The 18,289-nt window shown below is 42.3% G+C and overlaps 1 protein-coding gene across 1 annotated transcript; it reads right to left on the bottom strand.

The window, feature by feature from the left end:
* Positions 1–595: 595 nt before the first annotated feature.
* Positions 596–7,946, bottom strand: LOC149311855 (protein HP-25 homolog 1-like). The gene is made up of 3 exons (XM_089526730.1): positions 7,865–7,946; positions 4,829–4,990; positions 596–1,423 (listed from the first exon to the last, which is right to left on the bottom strand). Exons 1-3 carry the CDS (start codon positions 7,914–7,916, stop codon positions 942–944), a joined length of 696 nt encoding a protein of 231 aa, XP_089382856.1. The 5' UTR covers positions 7,917–7,946; the 3' UTR covers positions 596–941.
* Between the last annotated feature and the right edge of the window lie 10,343 nt (positions 7,947–18,289).

Below are 18,289 nucleotides of genomic sequence, written 5' to 3'. Positions count from 1 at the left end.
TAATTCAATAATTACCTAATAATGCTATTATGGAAACCACTCCCTGCCCAGTTCAGGAAGACGACTATATACCATGCCACTGGCACTATTTGTTTACGCTTATTCCCAACACTTGCCCTGTTCTGCTTTTGTATAATATGTTTTGAAATTTTGTATGTTCATACTTTATTTCCTGTTTTGACTTTTCCTGAAACCTGTGTGTTCTCTATGGGACTGTCTCCACAGGCCAAAAAATCCTGTGTTCTCCCCGATGACACAGGCCAAAATCCCAAGGCCAGGATCAGGCTGAATCCTGGCAGACCACATAATATATTTTACTTGTAGGGGAACACTAACACTGTTTAGGCTCCAATGGCAACAACACACTTATTCATTCAAAATCTAAAACAGAAAGAATCAAAATCTCTGCCACTATCACCCCTTCAGAATAGTCCTCTCTAGATGTTTTAACTTTGAAAGATAATTTATTTCTTAGTTCTGCTCACTGTGCAGCATCTTGAGATGCAAGTTTCTTTTTCAATCTCTTTATTTTAAAAAAAACAACCACACCAAGTCCCATGATGTACTTGCCACACTATCTTGAATTTCAGAGGAATCATTTTATTTTTGGGCATTTGTGATTTTAGTAGAAATAGCAACTTGATATTCATACAAATGTTTTGGAAGCACTTGTGAGGTATACATTTCCCATCAAATGAGCAGTCTCTTTTCACTGAAAATATGGAAACCATTAGTCTAATATTGTATTGAATGGAAGGGTGCCAACTTATGCACCAAACAATGTTTTTTAAGTATGTACATAACAAGTATTACTTCCACGTAGATAGTTTTCTATGGTAGCCTTAGTAACTTCACAGCATACTGTCCACAAAACCAGACCTGCAAGACAGCTTGCCAGATAAATAGCTCCACACTTTCTACCCAGGTTCTGTATATTGATTCTAGGATTTAAAAATAAGGTACCCCATAAAATGAATTCTTTGGGTTACCCCATTATAATCCTGTTTTGCTTCTAACCACACGTTTTCTCCTTTATCCAATTTAAGGATCATACTGCCTGAGATATTTTCACATGTACCTGTCACATTCTGATAAGAGCCTATCACCTCAGTGCCATTATCTACCAGTATAATATGTGCATTCAGGTTTGCCTCTAGGTTGTAGCTAAAAAAATAGACTCCAGGGATTTGGCAGGTAAAGATTCCTGAAGCCTCATCAAAATGTTGCTGTTCATTGTATAGTGTCTTATGGAACACAATGGGCTGGTTGGGGTCTTGATAATTTTGCCCCAGTTCAACAGCAAAAGCAGATTTCTGTTGTGGATGGCATAATCCAGGGGGGCCTGGCTTTCCTGGCATTCCTGGAGGTCCGCGGGATCCCAAAGGTCCTGGAGGGCCTCTTGGGCCTGGTTCCCCTCTTGAACCTAAAACAAAAAAAGGAGAATGTTAAATAGAAAGAATGCTGAAGCAGGCCCACCATAAGGTCACTGTGTGATCCCGATAGTCCTCATCAGCTGATGTATAATAATAATTAATAATTTGTTTTATTTATATACCGCTATTCCAGAGATCATAGCGGTGAACAGCAAGTAAGCTAATTAGCAAGTAAGCTAATTTGCCCCCAACAGTCTGGGTACTCATTTTAGCGACCTCGGAAGGATGCAAGCCTGAGTCGAGCTTGGGCCCTTTTGCTGGTCTTGAACTCGCAACCTTGTGGTTTTGAGTGAATGGCTGCAGTACATGCATTTAACCACTGCGCCACCAGGGCTCCTTATCCTATTGATCCAGTTGCTCTTAAGAACCCAAGAGGTCCTTGAGGATCTGAAAAACAAGACACAGAGCATGAGTCAGTAGGAATAGCAATAATGTATCAGGGGTACTGAGAAGCCTTTTAAATGTTTCTCAGAGACACCCTTCACTCCATGGCAGCCCCCTGTGTCTGTGTAGTTCAAAAGTGGGTAACTGTGGAAGACTAGAGGGCTGTATCAGCCCTCTAACATAACTTGGAGACCACACTGCTGCTCTCCCACATTTGCTCTGGCAAAAAATATACTCTCTCTCTGTTTGTGTGTGTGTGTGACATGCTAGAGGATCCTAAAGGCCACAAAAACAGCCCAAGTCAAAATAATAATTAAAAAAAAAAAACACAGCCCAGGTCAGAATGCCCAGGGAAGCCATTGAAATCCACAAACACCTAGAGAACTTCAACAGGAAAAAAAACCTTAAACTAAACAAATAGGCTGGAGGATCTGGAGGCACTGTGCTTCAGTGGTTCCAGTCCTATCTCTCAGGCAGGTTCCAGATGGTGGTGCTTGGGGATAGCTGCTCTTCAAAAAAAAAAAAGGGGGGGGGAGAGGAGGCTGTTATATGGCAAACCACAAGGTGCCATTCTATCGTCAGTGCTATTCAACACCTACATGAAACCTCTGGGCGACATCACCCACAGAATGCTGACGACACCTAAATATATTTCTCCATGTTTTCAAAAACAGCCTCAGCTAAGGGCACTATGTCTTCTCTGAATGAATGCTTGGAGAAGGTAATAGGCTGGATGAGAAAAAACAAATTGAAGCTGAATTCAAACAAGACCGAGCTGCCTAAGGTCCTAATCTGGTTTTGTATGTGTATCAACCAGTCCTGGATGGGGTTACACTCCCTGTGAAAGACTGTGTTTGCAGCTTGGGAGGGTTTCTGTATCAGTCACTCCAAATGACTTTTTAATAAAAATAAAAATAAAACTTTATTGTTTTAACAAAAAGCGGAGTATAAATGACAGTTCAGATAGATGTAATGGCCAGGAGTGCTTACTTTCAGCTTTGACTGATGTCCTATCTGCACCACTTTCTAGAGCTGGAGGACCTAAAGATGGTAGTGCATGTGCTGGTAACCTGAAGGCTGGACCTTTGCAAGACGCCATACACTGAGCTACCTCTGTACCAAGTTAGGAAACTTTAGCTAGTTCAAAACATGGCAGGCAGACTGATTACTGAGACATCAAGGAGTGATCACATTGCACTTAGGGCAAAAATATGAAATACATAGATATAGGATAGGGGACACCTGGCTCAATGAGACTACATGTGAAAGGGATTTAGGAGTCTTAGTAGACCACAAATTGAACATGAGTCAACAGTGTGGTGCGGCAGCTAAAAAAAGCCAATGCAATTCTAGGCTGCATCAATAGAAGTATAGTGTCTGGATCAAGGGAAGTAATACTATCACTCTATTCTGCCTTGGTCAGGCCTCACCTAGAATACTGTGTCCAGTTCTGGGCACTACAATTCAAAAAGGATGTTGAGAAACTGGAGCGTGTCCCAAGGAAGGTGACTAAAATGGTGAAGGGTCTGGAAATCATGCCTTATGACGAAAGGCTTAGGGAGCCGGGTATGTTTAGCCTGTAAATGAGATAGTTAAGGGGTGAAATGGTAGTCCTCTTTAAGTATTTGAAGTGTGTCACAGTGAAGATGGAGCAAGCTTGTTTTCTGCTGCTCCAGAGACTAGAACATGGAACAACAAATGCCAATCTCCAGGAACTTAGATTCCACGTTAACATTAATAGGAACTTTCTTACAGTAAGAGCTGTTCGATAGTGGAACACACTCCCTTAGAGCATGGTGGGGTCACCTTCCTCCAAGGTCTTTAAACAGAGGCTGGATGGCCATCTGTCAGGGATGCTTTGATTGTGAATTCCTGCATGGCAGGGGGTTTGACTGGATGGCCCTTCCAACTCTACAATTCTATGATTTTATGCTATATCAGTATTAAAATCACTCCCTGGATGCCAGTTAGTTTCCAATTAGGACAATTAGGGCAAAGTACAAAGTGTTGAGGGTTGAAAAGTTTATCAAACTCTACATGGTTTGGTTCCAGGTTATCTACAGGATCATGTAATCTGCCCCATACACTCAAATCCTCTAGTGGGCATTTACTTCAGTCAGCCAGGACTAGGTTGGTAACTGTCAGCCAGAAGAATTTTTCTTCAGCCATCCCTAGATTGTGGAAGTACCTGCCAGAAAAGATTCGACAGCTGAATATGCTGTTTGAATTCAAAACAGCACTGAAGACCAATATCTGCTGGCAGGCTTACCTAGATAATTTTTAAATTGTGAATTTTAAATTATGGGTTTTAAATGTGGGTTGTTTTAAAATGTGTCTTGTCCTTTTAAATTGTATGTATGCCCTTTTAAATTGATGTGTATTTTAACTGATATGTTTTAATTGATGTGGTGTGTCTATTAATTGTTGTTCTTCCCTGCCTCAATCTATGGGGAGAAGAAGGTAAGAATTAAATTATTGTTGTTGCTGCTGCTGCTGCTGCTGCTATTAAGTTCCAGATTCCATTCCTGATGTCTCTAGTTAAAAGATTGCAACAAGCGATGGATAACTATGGTGCTCCAAGGGGCATGGGGGTCATTTTCAATTTAAAAAAAAAATAAAATGGGGAAGGACAGGGGAAGCAGAATAATGGCCTTAGGGATTGTGTATGTCCTTTCACCCATCATGGTCTATAGCAACTAGCAAATAAAATATGTTACTATGAACAAGTTCCAGTTCCTAGCTGCATGAGGCAGACATTTGATATCTCCAAGTTTTTGTTTTTGTTTTTGTTTTTTATTTTACTGTGCACCTTTGAGAGGAGAAGGCAATGTGCAACTCTGAATAAAATATGACTTTTTCTTATGTACCCTGGCTCCCAACTGTACCTGCATTTGAAATACTCTAGCTTTGGGCTGTTCTATAATTAAATCCTAAATAAACACACACACAAATGTTTATCAGCTTTGCAGGGGAAAGGAGAAAAACACATTGAATTGAATGAAAATGCATACCTGCTTCCCCAACATCTCCTGTATCCCCCTTTTCTCCCGGGGGACCAGGGGGACCTTGCAAGCCAGGGGGTCCTTGTAAACCCAAAGGTTCACTAACTGGAGTGTCATCCATATCATGAGTTTCTGCTACTCTGAGTAAAGAAAGTATCAAGAGCCACAGACCTGTAATAAAAAAAAGAGATAGGAAATCAACTATTGCAGATTATTGATTTTAGTTGCTTCTCTTTCCAACCTTCCTTTGAAATGTATTTAGCTAGTTCGTTAGTTCAAGAACCACTAATTGTAAGTTATAGAATGTACAATATATATTCGACTATAAGTTGAGAAATTTATGCCCCAAAATGAACTCCAAATCATGGGTAGACTTATATACAGGGCAATAAGTTAATACTGCTTATAAATTTCCTAAAAGAAGTGCCCACTTTCCTCTCTAACCAGGGATCCTTAAACAGCTCCCTGTTTCAGTCTCTGCTCTCTCTCTCTCTCTCTCTCTCTCTCTTTCTTTCTCTCTTTCTCAACTACCAAATTCACGCGAATGCATTCTGGCCCCATTTTCTTTTCATTCTAAATTAAGAGAAATTCCTCCCATATGATAAACTCCTGGGTTTTAGGCGGGATGCAGTTGGGTGGTGGCATCAGCAGCATTTTCCCTGAGATAATACCCAACTGTATCCCATAATCAGCTGTAAAATGCAAGGAATAAGTCAAGGGTTTTTAAATATGATAAACTGCAATTGTGGTTATCGTTTCCAAAGCTCTCTACTTGGTTACTTTATGCTTGATAACCAACAGAAATCATAAACATATGTATTGTATTTTTAAAGCCTCCCTTCTACTAAATCCCTTCTACTAAAGGGCTCCTGCCAGCTTTATAAGAGATAAACTTTTCAACCCTCAAATAAGGGTCATCCCTTATAATGAGGGACATATGGCAACCCTACGTAAGGGGACTATAACCCCTTACATAGTAAGCAGATACAGGAAGCAGAAAATGGTTCTGTGGCAATCCAGTGCAGCTGTTTCATTATCCAGAGCTTTCTTTGGAAATACCCTCTCCTCTTTTGATTATTGTTATGTCTCTAGTTAACTTCAGAATTCTTAGTGTTTCGTAGGCACGTTACAGACCATCCAGAAGGGGCAGTCTCACGCCGCTGCCAGTTGCAGCGTCCAGGAACTGCAGCAGCCAAACGGCGTGGTTCCCGGATGCTGCAAAGAAGGAGCGCAAAAATCGCGCTCCTTCCTGTTCCCCGGAAGAGATGCCGCAAGTGCCGAAGTGCACACTCGCGGCATCATTTTTGGGGTGTGACGTGCGGACGCAGCGCGTCCGCTACGTCAAGATGGCAGCGGCCGTGTGGAAAGGCCGCTGCCATTTCGTATGGATTCAGTGCGTGCTAGGGTTTGGGGCATCTGGAAGAGACGCCCCTTTCTAACCCTAGCACGGACTGAGTCCGTCCAGGGTGCCCGTCTGTAACAGACCATTAATTTCTGTGAAACCTGTTAGTGTTTATAATTCATTGCTTTCTGCTATTTCCATTTATTTTTACAGTATTTACTAATTTTTCCCCTATTACTTCTCAATTTTTCCTTCCGGGTTTCTATTTATGAAGTTCATTAATCGCTCCATTTCTGCCATATTTTGTAGTTTAATTAACCATTCATCTGTTGTTGGTATGATATTTGTTTTCCGGACTTGTTCTAAGCGTAGGCTTCCTGCGGTAAACATATATAACATTTTTTCCAGTGTTTCTTTTTCCAGGTCTATTGTTAATTTGTTGATCATATTGAGCAGAATTATTTCTGGAAGCATATCACATTTCATTTTTAATATGTTGCAAATCTCTATGTGTATGCAGTTCCAGAATTTTTTCATTTTAGGGCATTCCCACCAAACAGATTGGCACTTCCAGCTAGTGTTGCTTGTACCTTTGTAGATAATTGTTATCTTTACCAGTGTGAGGTGCCACCGCAATTCCATCTTTAAGAAATTTTCACTCAGGTTTTGTCTTTCAGTAAATTTCAGTGTTGTCTTCCTAGTGTAGTGCCAAGTATCCAGTTTGATTTCTCAGCCCAGATCTTGTGTCCAGAGCATCATGGGATCTTTTGTAGCTTCTTGCTTCTTTCCAACAGAAGTTTATAGAACATATATGTTAGTTTCCTGTCTTCTTTTATTAGTAAGTTATCCAGTTCATTGCTTTTCATTTTAAAGTTTTCCTGAGCTAGACCTGTCTTGAATCACTTTGCTAGTTGCCTGTACAGTAGCCAGTGTTTCTTTATTTCTATCACTTCTATTTCTTCTACTGCTTTAAATTTATAAGTACTTTGGTTATTTTTTGCTAGGATATCTTCATATCATAATCATGATGTTATCTACCAAAAAGGGACACCATTTTACTATCCATTGTATTTAATGGGAGTTGAGTATCCATGGATTTTGGTATCCACAGGGAGTCCTGGAACCAAACCCCAGCAGATACCAAGGGTCCACTGTAGCTTTTTGTGACATATTAACCTGCAAAACAGACTTTCTCCATGGCCTCTTCAGCAGTCCCTCCTTATCTCTTCCCAACACAGAAGAAGAAAACTTCAGCCCTGGTTCTGTCTTATGCAGGGAATTTTCCTGAGTCCCATAACCGTAATAGTTAGTGCTATAGAACTGAGACATTTTGAGCTCCACACAGTATGACCCCTCCTTTTTTTTTTACCATGAACATAACAGCATATTAAAAAGTAGCATGACTACATTTGAGCAGCAAAAAGCCACCTAAAAAGCCACACTTTAATAATTGCAGGTTTTGGTGGTGTTAGCTGATTTGTATAGTCAAGCAGGATGCTTCCATCTTGGAAGATGGAAATGATCAGTGTTTCTCTGGATAATCTCAAACCATGTACAGGCAGGAGTGGCAAAAATGCAGTATTTAAGGAACCCTGGTTCCAAGTTATGAGCATGTTCCCAGTGTTACTTTTGAAAGCATGGGATTATATTTGCGTCATTGCTGGGGAAGAGAATTAAATGGTTAGATGAATAAAGTAACAAACCTGAATAAATAAAGCTGTGAGATGGGGGTGTTCTCAGCTTCGTGGTGAGCATTTGAAAGTGATAGGTCTCTCAGAGCCTGTGTGTAAAGGCTGCTCATGTCTGAGCGAACAGCTTCATCATTTAATGTTTCTGCATGCTCTTTTGCTTAGATTTTTTAAAAAAAGTTAATCATTTATTTGTTTGTTTTATCCAGGAACAAATTTCTCAACCTTCCCATCATACCTTTTCTCTAATATTTATTCTTGATATTGTAAAATCCTTGAATTCAAATCCCCACGCCTTCCTTCCAAAGAAAAATCAGCATGTGACTAGTTTCTCATTAATGAAATCACAGCTGTCTGTCCAACTCTGAACCTTTGATATGAATTTATTAAAATTAGAATGTTTTGCAATAGACAAATGCATTGTATTTATTTAATCGATTAAACCACAAAACTCTGCCAGACAGCCGTTTGATAACCCACCCATCCCTCCACATGTACCCCATTTTGCAAGCCATGAGCCTTGGAAATCCTGGGGAGGAAGGGCAGAGAGAAAGGGCCATACTCCATTGTGCAAACCATGAGCCTTGGAAATCCTGGGGGTGAAGGGTTCTCCCCAGAATCCCTCTAGGAAAGAGAGAAGGAGCCTCTATTCGTCCTAAACCCCTTGCATCCAAGGCTCTTCTGTTTCTCCCCAGACTCCCTCTAGGAAAGAGAGAAAAGGAGCCTCTATTCCCCTCAAATCCCTTGGTGTCCAGGCTCTTCTGTGTCTTCCCATAGTTCCTCTGGGAAAGAGAGAAGGAGCCTCTAATCACCCCAAATCCCTTTGCCTCCCTTTGCCTCCCCCATTGCTTCCTGGGCTGTCTGGGGGGAGATCATGCAGGCATGTACTGCAAAGCCTATCTGCTGCTCAGGCAGAGGCAAAAAAAGAAAATAATAATAATAGTAGTTAAAAATAGTGTTCAATGGCTCTCCTCACACATCGGTCTATGAATGTGGAGCAGAGGGGAGGTTGCAGGGGGAGTAATGTGTTTACTGCGTTTGGAGCTCAATGTAGCGTGATCACTTTACCCTGCTTCCCAATCCACTGAGGGAAAGGCTATGCGAACGGAGGTAAATGGTGCCGGCGATGCAGAAAGAGAACAAAGAGGGTGAGGCCAGCAGCCCTTGAGCGCTGCTCCTCCCATCCCCAGGTTCCCGAATCAGACACCCTTGTTGTTCCTATTCGTATGCCGCGAATCAGACTCAGGAGGCACAGGAAAACTCGCTAAAAAGCCGCTGTTTTTTTAAACAGGTTCATCGACCTATAATTTGGGTTTTTCAGGATAATTCAATTCAGATTCGAATTCCAATGGGAACGATATCGGAGCAATGCAGGTCGAACGCTCGCTCAAATGGAAATGATGCACCCATGATTCGCATCCTGATCTGTGTTATAAGCCAGTGGGATTGGGGCCTTTGTCTTTGCCAGTCTGTGGGCTTCTCTCTTTCTCTCTCTCTCTCTCTCTCTCTCAATCTCTCTCAAAACCTTTTATACTTTATACAGTTACGCAAGTATGCAAATTATATGCACTCATAAATGGGTGATTCTTTCATGTTTAGTTTTTCAATTTTTAGTCTTAAATTTGCTTTCTACCATTTCCACATGCAGTTTTAAGTCAACACAAAAAGGTATTGTAAAAAAGTAAACTCCTGCCCTCCTGTCTGTCCCTGACTTCTCCTCCACCAAAAGCATCTGAGGAAATAGACTAAAGTGTATGAAAACTCATGCTACAAACTTCTCCGACTGAAGCAGTGACTAAGGATGGCGTCTCTCCTCTGAATTCCTGTCTGGAGTCGGTAATGGCTGGATGAGGAAAAACAAACTCAGACTGAATCCAGAGAAAACGGAAGTACTTGTGATAGGTTCCCCAGGTCCGGGGAAGGAAATTTACCCATCTGTCCTGAGCGGGGTCACACTTCTCCTAAAGGACGAAGTTCGCAGTTTAGGAGTTCTTCTGGACTCATCCCTGCAGTTGACATCTCAGGTAGATGCGACGGTCAGAAGTGCTTGCTATCACCTTCAGTTGATACTCCAACTTCGACCCTACCTGTGCCAAAGGGACCTTGAAACAGTGGTACATGCTCTGGTAACCTCTCGTTTAGATTTCTGTAATGCGCTCTACATGGGGCTACCCTTGTACCAAGTCCGTAAACTTCGGTTAGTACAAAATATGGCAGCCACACTGGTCACCGGTGTATCTAGATTTGACCATATAACACCTACGCTGAAAGCCCTTCACTGGCTGCCTATTCGTTTCCGGGCACAATACAAGATGTTGGTCATTACCTATAAAGCCCTATATGGCTTGGGTCCAAGTTACTTGAGGGACCGCATCTCCCCCTATGAGCCGCCCCGCACACTCAGAGCATCTGGCAAGAACTTATTGGAAATACCATCTTCCAAAAATGTTTCCTCATCCCAGAAGGCCTTTTTGACTGTGGCCCCGCAGATCTGGAATAGTCTTCCTGAGGAGCTCCGTCTCATGACCCCCTTGGAAACATTTAAATAGAGACTCAAAACTGTTCTCTTTTGCCAAGCTTTTCCCCATGAAGAGTGAAGATAGACATGCTTGTTGACAACAATATTCTGCCTTGTCCCTGGATATGGATGTTTGATTGTTGTATTCTTGATGTAACTATTTTTATGCTTTTATAAGAGTGTTATATGTATTTGTTTTAATAGTCTGTAACCCCACTTCGATCCATCGGGAGAGGCGAGGAAACATAAATAATGTTTTTTATTTTATTATTTATTATTATTTTTTCTTTTTTTCTTTTTTTCAGTTAGTCTCAATGGTGGCACAAAATCTCTATACATATTAGTTCTACAGAATGGCATGGCTCTATCTTTAAATTCTACAAAATGTATGTATTTTCAAACGTGTCTAATATACACAATTTGTATGCAAATTTGCCCAGTATTAATGTAGTTGTCTTTGTTGTTTTCAATAATTTACACCATTGAATGCACACTCCCCCTTCCCATATATGCTGCTTTACATACAGTTTTGACAGGGAAAGTTCATCACAAAAATCAGAAAAATGCATTAAAATATAACTCAATTTATAATAACACATGCCTTTATTACATCTCATTTGGACCACTGTAACATACTCTGTGTGGAACTGCCTTTGGAAACTGTTCAGAAACTTCAACAGGCCCAAAATACTGTGGACAGGCTGTTGACTGGGCTGATTACAGGGATCATGGAAGTCCTCTGCTGAAAGAGTTTCACTGGCTGCCCATCCATTTTCAGACACAATTCAAAATGCTGGTTTTGACCTTCAAAGCCCTACATCTGGGAGTCGCAGGGGTACACCGGGAAGGCATGAGAGTTGCTCGAAGGGGGTGCAAATCTTAAAGATCCTGATCCCGCCTCCACATTCTCTTTCCAAACATTTTACATGTAATATGTCCACATGTGTTGAGTAAAATATTTAATTTATTTAAATAAAACTGATCTAATTTGAATTATGTTATTTCCTTATAAAATATTAAAATAAAAGGTTTCTTTTAAAATGTTAATATAAAAGTACACTAATGTGAGAGTAAAAACACACATACTAAATAAACAAAATATTTTTTTTCATGTACTACATCAAGTCAGGAGGTATGTCCACGTGTAAATGTAAAGGGGGTTCCCAAAGATAAAATGTTTGAAGACCACTGCCCTAGACAGCTTAGGTCCAGACTATCTGGAAGACCATATTACCTTATACAAGCCAGCTCAAGTTTTAAGACCTGCAAGATTTTCTCACAATTCCACCACTGCTTCTAGTCTGGAGAACTCCCTTCTGTGGGAGGTCTGGTTGGTCTCCTCCCTGCTCTCTTTCCACTAGGAAGAGATTATGTTTTTATTGAGGCAGTCTTTTCATTGTTTAATTATGGAGCAGTACTGTGTGTGTGGTGGCCTAAATACCCTAAAGGCACCATATCTCATCTGATCTAGGAAGCTAAGCAAGGTCAGCTCTAGTTAGTACTTAGATGGGAGGCCTCCAACAAATACCAGGTGCTGTAGGCTATATTTCAGAGGAAGGAACTGATAAAACCACTTCTAAGTAGTTTATTTAATAGGATGCAATGGGCAAACACATTCTTTGCTCCTTTTTATAATAAACATGTGTTTCAACATTAGATAGGATTGTCTTTGCTCATCTTGAGCTGGTACATCAACTGCACAATTTCTGAAGGAAAGGAGATGTACTCATAGTGATCCATTCCTTAATTATTTCTCGATAGACTACTGTAAGGTGCATGAACATACCCTCCAACATTTCACAGGTGAAAACTGGTACTCATGTACTCAAGCAGCATCAGATTGATCAAGATGGCAAAAGCTATTAATGAGGAATAAAAAACAAGCTAGGAGAAGCTGCAACAGTTTACTTTTGCTTGCCTTGTGTTGTCTTGTAGTCAGTTCCCCCCCCCCCCCTTGAAAAGGTCCAGTTTCTGTTGACCTAGCATGATTACTGGCTCAAGACATAAAATATGTGCATTGACACATGTTGTTCCAAACACATAGGAACAGGACTACTACAAAGGATTCTGGTGTGTTGTGCTCTTTTCTGGGGTTCTAGGCAACCTGCTTATGGAATAGTCTATTCCATTCCCATTCCTCTCTGTTTTTCCAGGTTTTTTTTTTTCTTCCTGCCCCCCCCCCCCCCCCAATTCTATCCTCAGCACTCTTCTACAGCACCACATCTCAAAAAGACTCCCTTATATAAAATAGCAAAGTCAAGGCTTGCATTTTGGAATTTATATATATTTGCAGTACATTCAAGCTGTGGATAAAGAATCTGTGGAAATGGAGGGCCAACAGTACAGGATTGAGAGGAAGAGGTGGTCATAAGTTCGCTTGTCAACATCAGATAATACACTCTATATCTCATTTCCCACTAGATCATTTCTGAGCAGTAAAAACTCTCAAAGTATGTTAATTGTCACCAGCAAGAAAAAATATAGAGGCAAGCTCATCTTGGGAGGCAAACTCTCTGAGTAGCAGAATTCACATTTTCAAACCCATCCCAACTCCCTTATTTTAAATTCCTGTCCCATTGTAGCAATGTTTCCTTTATGTGCTTCTAGATGTCAGCCTAGGATATGCAAAAATAGCTGTTGACAGATATTTTTTTCTCCGAAGTAGAGGGGAAAAAGATATTATACATGAACAGAGTGAGATTGGTTCACAAATGTTGAACTTCCATGCTACTAGAAGGCTCAGCTTTCCCAAGATGTACTATGATGCTTTTTTCAAAACCAAACATGTGCTCCTTCTTGATGTGTGGGTTGTCATTAATAGATGTTCTTGTTGTTAACCACTTTCAAGTCAATCTTGACTCATGCCAACATTTTAATGAGACATCTCCAAGAGTCCCTATGTTCCACTGCTCAGCTTAGTTCCTACCAATTCGTACCTGTGTCCTGCTTAATAGAGTCAATCTATCTACCATGCAGTCTTCCTCTCTTTCGGCTTCCCTCCACCTTTCCTAACATTATTGTTTTGTTCAAATTGTGCCTTCTCATAATGTGGCCAAAGTTCAATAGCCTCAGTTTAGTCATGTTGACTTCCAGGGAGATTTCCAGCTTTATCTGTTCCATTTATTTGTCTTTTCAGCTATCCATGGGATCCTCCCCACTCTTCTCCAGCACCACATCTCAAATGAATTGATTTTCTTTTTGTCCACTTTCGTAACTGTCCAGCTCTCACATCCAAACATGTAATAGGGAATACAATGGCTTGTATGATTCTAAGTTTCATGCTCAGTTGTATATCTTTGCTTTTTAGGGTCTTTTCTAATTCTTTTATGGCTGCCCTCTCCATTTTTAGTCTTTTTCTGATTTCTTGACCGCTGTCAGGGCTGGGCCATCCATATAGGCGACCTAGGCGGTCGCCTGGAGCACAAAAAGGTCAGGGGCGCAATTTGCGCTCCTCTTCAAGTGTGCGTGCGTTCGCGCACACTCACACTCACGCTCAGGCCAAGCACCCTCTCTGCCTTTCCCTCCCAGCTGCTGCTACGCTGCTGCCCAGGGAAAGGCAGAGGGCACTTGCCGGGATCGTGAGCGTGCGCGCAGCTCCAACCCCATGGCTGAGGGCTCCAAACTTGCTCCTCAGCCTCCTCCTGCTGCCCTCTGGCCATAGGCCTCTCTCAGGGGGCGGGGGGTGGGGGTTTGGGGGCTCTCTGTGGCTGCTGCCATGCCTTTTGTGCGGCAGCAGCCACAGAGCAATGAGAGAGGCCATAGGCCTCTCTCAGGGGGCGGGGGGTGGGGGTTTGGGGGCTCTCCGTGGCTGCTGCCATGCCTTTTGCGTGGCAGCAGCCACGGAGCAATGAGAGAGGCCAGGGGTGGGGGTTGAGGGTTTTCTTTCACCTCCTCCTCCTCTTCTCCTCTTTTTCTTCTCTTCTTCTTCCTTCTCCTCTTCTTCCTCTTCCTCCTCTCCTTCTCCTCCTCCTCCTCCTCCTCTTTTTCTTCCTTCTCTTCTTCCTCTTCCTCATCTCCTTCTTCCTCCTCCTCCTCTTCCTCTTCCTCCTCTTTTTCTTCCTTCTCCTCTTCCTCCTCCTCCTCCTCTTCCTCCTCTTCTTCTTCCTTCTCCTCTTCTTATTCCTCCTCCTCCTATTTTTATCTCCTTTTTCCTATTCTTCCTCTTTCTCCTTTTCCTTCATTTTTCTTCTCCCCCCTTCTTCCTTCTCTGTTGTTGTTGTTGCTGTCTGCCTTCAGCTCCTTCCCATTTTATGGTGACCCTAAGCAGTTTCCTTGGCAAGTTTCTTCAGGGGGGTTGCCTTTACCTTCCCCTGAGAGGCTGAGAGAGTGCGACTTGCTGCCCAAAACCACCCAGTGCACTTCCATGGCCGAGCTGGGATTTGAACCCTGGTCTCACATTTTCCTAGGACCTTATCACACTGGGGTTTTTGAGCTCAGAACTAGGGTGAGTGCAGATTGAGTGATGCGGATTCACGTTAGAACGTTCATGTATTTTCACACCTGGTTGCTTTTAATGGGAGCCCCTTCCATGGGGCTTCCGCGGGGGTTCTGAACTGAATCCTTCCTGGCTCCTCATATTGGCAAATGCGCTAAATAAGTGGATTGACGGGATTCGCATCGAGGCTGGGTTTGAACTCACTGCAGATTGGTCTGGTTTGGAATTCCAATCAGCTGATGCTCTTGAACACCATCGCAAGACCCCCGGGTTGCAAATCTCCCATGATGCCCTGCTGCAATTTGCCCCATTTGCTTCCGGTGGCCCTTTCCACTTTCAGGGCAACCAGGGCTCCATTGGAGCTCTCTCTCTCCTTCCCTCTCCTTCTCCACTGCACCTTCTGCAGAGCAGCCTTGCCAGCCCGCACTCTCTCCCTCCCTCCCTGCCTCTCTCTCTCTCTCTCTCTCTCTCTCTCACACACACACACACACACACACACACACACACACATATATATATATACATAGACATTAGTCAGGGGATGATGGGATAGGTTGCTGGGGCCAGGATCGGGAGGCATAGGCAGTCAGGGGGTGATGGGATAGGTTGCTGGGGCCAGGATCGGGAGGCATAGGCAGTCAGGGGGTGATGGGATAGGTCACTGGGGCCAGGATCGGGAGGCAGAGGCAGTTAGGAGGTGATGAGATAGGTTGCTGGGGCCAGGGGATGATGAGTTAGGTGGCAGAGGGGGCAAGATGGGAATGCAGGAGCAGTCAGGGAATGATGGGTTAGGTGTCAGGGTGAAGGAAGGGAGCAGATCGGAGTCTAGGAAGATGCAGGGGATGATGTGACAAGAGGATAGATATAGATATATGTTGCTGAAATAGATGAGGGGAATGACAAGAGGATAGATATAGATGTGGATGAAATGGAAGGGGGCTCTGACATGGAGGACCCTTTGAATTTGGCTGCCAGGGATGGGAAAATAGAAGGGAGGAAGAAAAGGGAAGCTGCAGTTCCCGTGAAAGTGGAGGGGAAATAGCTGTCATTCCCGTGAAAGTGGAGCCAGGCTCCCTTCTTCACCCCGGAAGTGCAAAGGTTCAGGATGCCTTCAGGGCCCCACTGAGCATGTGCAAGGGTCCAAATTCGAATCATTGAATCCCCATGGTATGCAAAGGTGTGGAAATACAATTTGCACTCACTCCGCTTTGCCTGAATCCACATCACGAGACTTCCTTGGATTCGATTCCCCCTCAGTTCGGAAGGGCAATGGAACAGCAACCAGGTGTGATAAAACAGCCATGTTATAACATCAATTCGAATCATTCAACCTGCACTCACCCCTGATCTTAGCTCCAATAACCTCAGTGTGATAAGGTCCCTAGTCCAATACTCAGGCCACTACACAAAGCTAGACCCTCCACTGCACTTAAAGGTACAATACTTATTTATTATTTGTTGTTGTGTACCTTCAAGTTCTTTTCCCCTTATGGTGACCCTATGCTGGGGTTTGCTTGGCAAGCTTTGTTCAGAGGAGTTTTGCCATGGCTTTCTGCTGAGAAGGCTGAGAGAGAGTGACTTGCTTGAGCTTGAGGTCACCCAATAGGCAGGGAAATGAACCCTGGTCTCTAGAGTCCTAGTCCAACACACGAAGCTACATCCCAAACTTCTATCCAGGACCAGGAGGAATGTCAAAATGTCCTCCATTTTGAGCATGCCTAAGAAGCATGCATTTATATTAATGCTTTTTGAATTTATTAATTTTTTAGTTTTTAGTTGTTTGTGTCCTCCATTTACAAAATATGTCCTACATTTGGGGGGTAAATTTTGTCCTACATTTTTTTTTTTTTACATTTGTCCCGGTTGGAGGTAGACAGTTATGGCAACCCTATCTGTAGCTCCTCCTCGCAAACTACGAATTCCTAGCATTAATGTGTTAAAGTCGTATAAAACAATATTGATTCTCCTGTGTGATAGCAGCCTGAATTAAAGTGATGCAAATAATGTTTTTGAGAGATATTTAGCCTTGTCTGTAGCTCCTCTGGTGCAATTGCAAACTACGAAATCCATAGCTCTAGCATTAATGTGTTAAAGAAGTATAAAACAATATTGATTCTCCAGTGTGATAGCAGCCTGAATTAAAGTGATGCAGATAGTGTTGTAAGATATTTAGCCTTCTCTGTTGGAGAGAATCAGATTTTCATCAAATCCTGGTCTCCAGAGTCATAGAGTCATAGAATCTAGAGTAGGAAGAGACCGCAAGAGCCATCCAGTCAAACCCCCTTCTGCCATGCAGGAACTCTCAATCAAAGCATCCTCGACAGATGGCCATCCAGCCTCTGTTTAAAGACCTTCAAGGAAGGAGACTCCACCAGTCTCCATTGAGGGAATTTGTTCCACTGTCGAACAGCCCTTACTGTCAGGAAGTTCCTCCTAGTCCAACACACAAAACACACAAAGCTATATCCCAACCTCCTATCCAGGAAGAATGTCAGAATGTTCGCCATTTTGAGCATGACTGAGAAACATGAATATATAGTGTTTTTATTAATAATAATAATAATAATAATAATAGATTTATTTATATGCCACCCAATCACTGGGAATCCGGGCGGCTTACAACAGAGGGGATAATAGACGGTTATTATTATTATTATTACCCTTTATTTATAAAGCGCTGTAAATGTACACAGCGCTGTACATACAATCTTTTTAATTAGATGGTTCCCTGCCCTCAGGCTTACAATCTAAAAGACACGACACAAAAGGAGAAGGGAATGGTGAGGGGAGGGAGAGGATCAGGTCCAGCATTCTTCTCTCCCGCTGAGGCCTGGACCAAGGCAAATGGAGTGGAGGGAGGGCTCTTTTTCTTAATTGAGGCCAGGCTTTTAGTTTTTATTATTTTATATTATATTTTATTATTTTTTATTTTAGCATTAATTTTTTATTAATGTTTTTTGGCTTTTAGTTGGTTGTGTTCTCCATTTTTGAACATCCTACAATTTGTCCTACATTTTGTTGTACTTCATGTCCTATATTTTTCCTACATTTTGAGGGGGTACCGGGGGGCGCCAAAATATTTCTCGCCTAGGGTAGCCAAATATCTAGAGCTGGCCCTGAACGCTGGCCCCATTCTAATTAATGTTTGATCCCAGGAATGAGAAGTCTTAACTATTTCTATATCTTCATGTCTAGATTGAACTTGTGTAGGTTCTTCATGGTCATTATTTTTTTTGTTTTATGTTCAACAGTAAACCTGCCTTTGTACTTTCTTCCTGATCTTCCTTAGTAGTAGTTCTAGGTCTGAGGTGTTTTCTGATAGTAATATGGTGTCATCTGTATACCTTAGATTGTTGGTATTCCTTCCTCCTGTTCTCACTCCTCCTTCTTCTGTGTCCAAGCCTCCTTTCCATATAATATGTTCTGCGTATACCAGTAAGTTGAACCGATAGGGTGAAAGGATGCAGTCTGACCCTTTTGCCAATTA

Source organism: Sceloporus occidentalis, unplaced genomic scaffold, assembly GCF_023333645.1.
Source record: "Sceloporus occidentalis isolate IW3139 unplaced genomic scaffold, rSceOcc1.0.p SCAF_5, whole genome shotgun sequence".
NCBI classification, from domain to species: domain Eukaryota; kingdom Metazoa; phylum Chordata; class Lepidosauria; order Squamata; family Phrynosomatidae; genus Sceloporus; species Sceloporus occidentalis.
The sequence above is the reverse complement of the archived record's forward strand: the minus strand, read 5'-3'. Positions and strand labels throughout refer to the sequence as shown.

Bases quoted from the DNA above. Each gene is read 5' to 3' on its own strand.
- LOC149311855 (XM_089526730.1), bottom strand. From the start codon at position 7,916: ATGCTCACCACGAAGCTGAGAACACCCCCATCTCACAGCTTTATTTAT. The intron at 4,991-7,864 runs GTTTGTTACTTT...TTTTTATTACAG, and splicing joins TCACAGCTTTATTTATTCAG to GTCTGTGGCTCTTGATACTT. The intron at 1,424-4,828 runs GTATGCATTTTC...TTTTTGTTTTAG, and splicing joins AGGAGATGTTGGGGAAGCAG to GTTCAAGAGGGGAACCAGGC.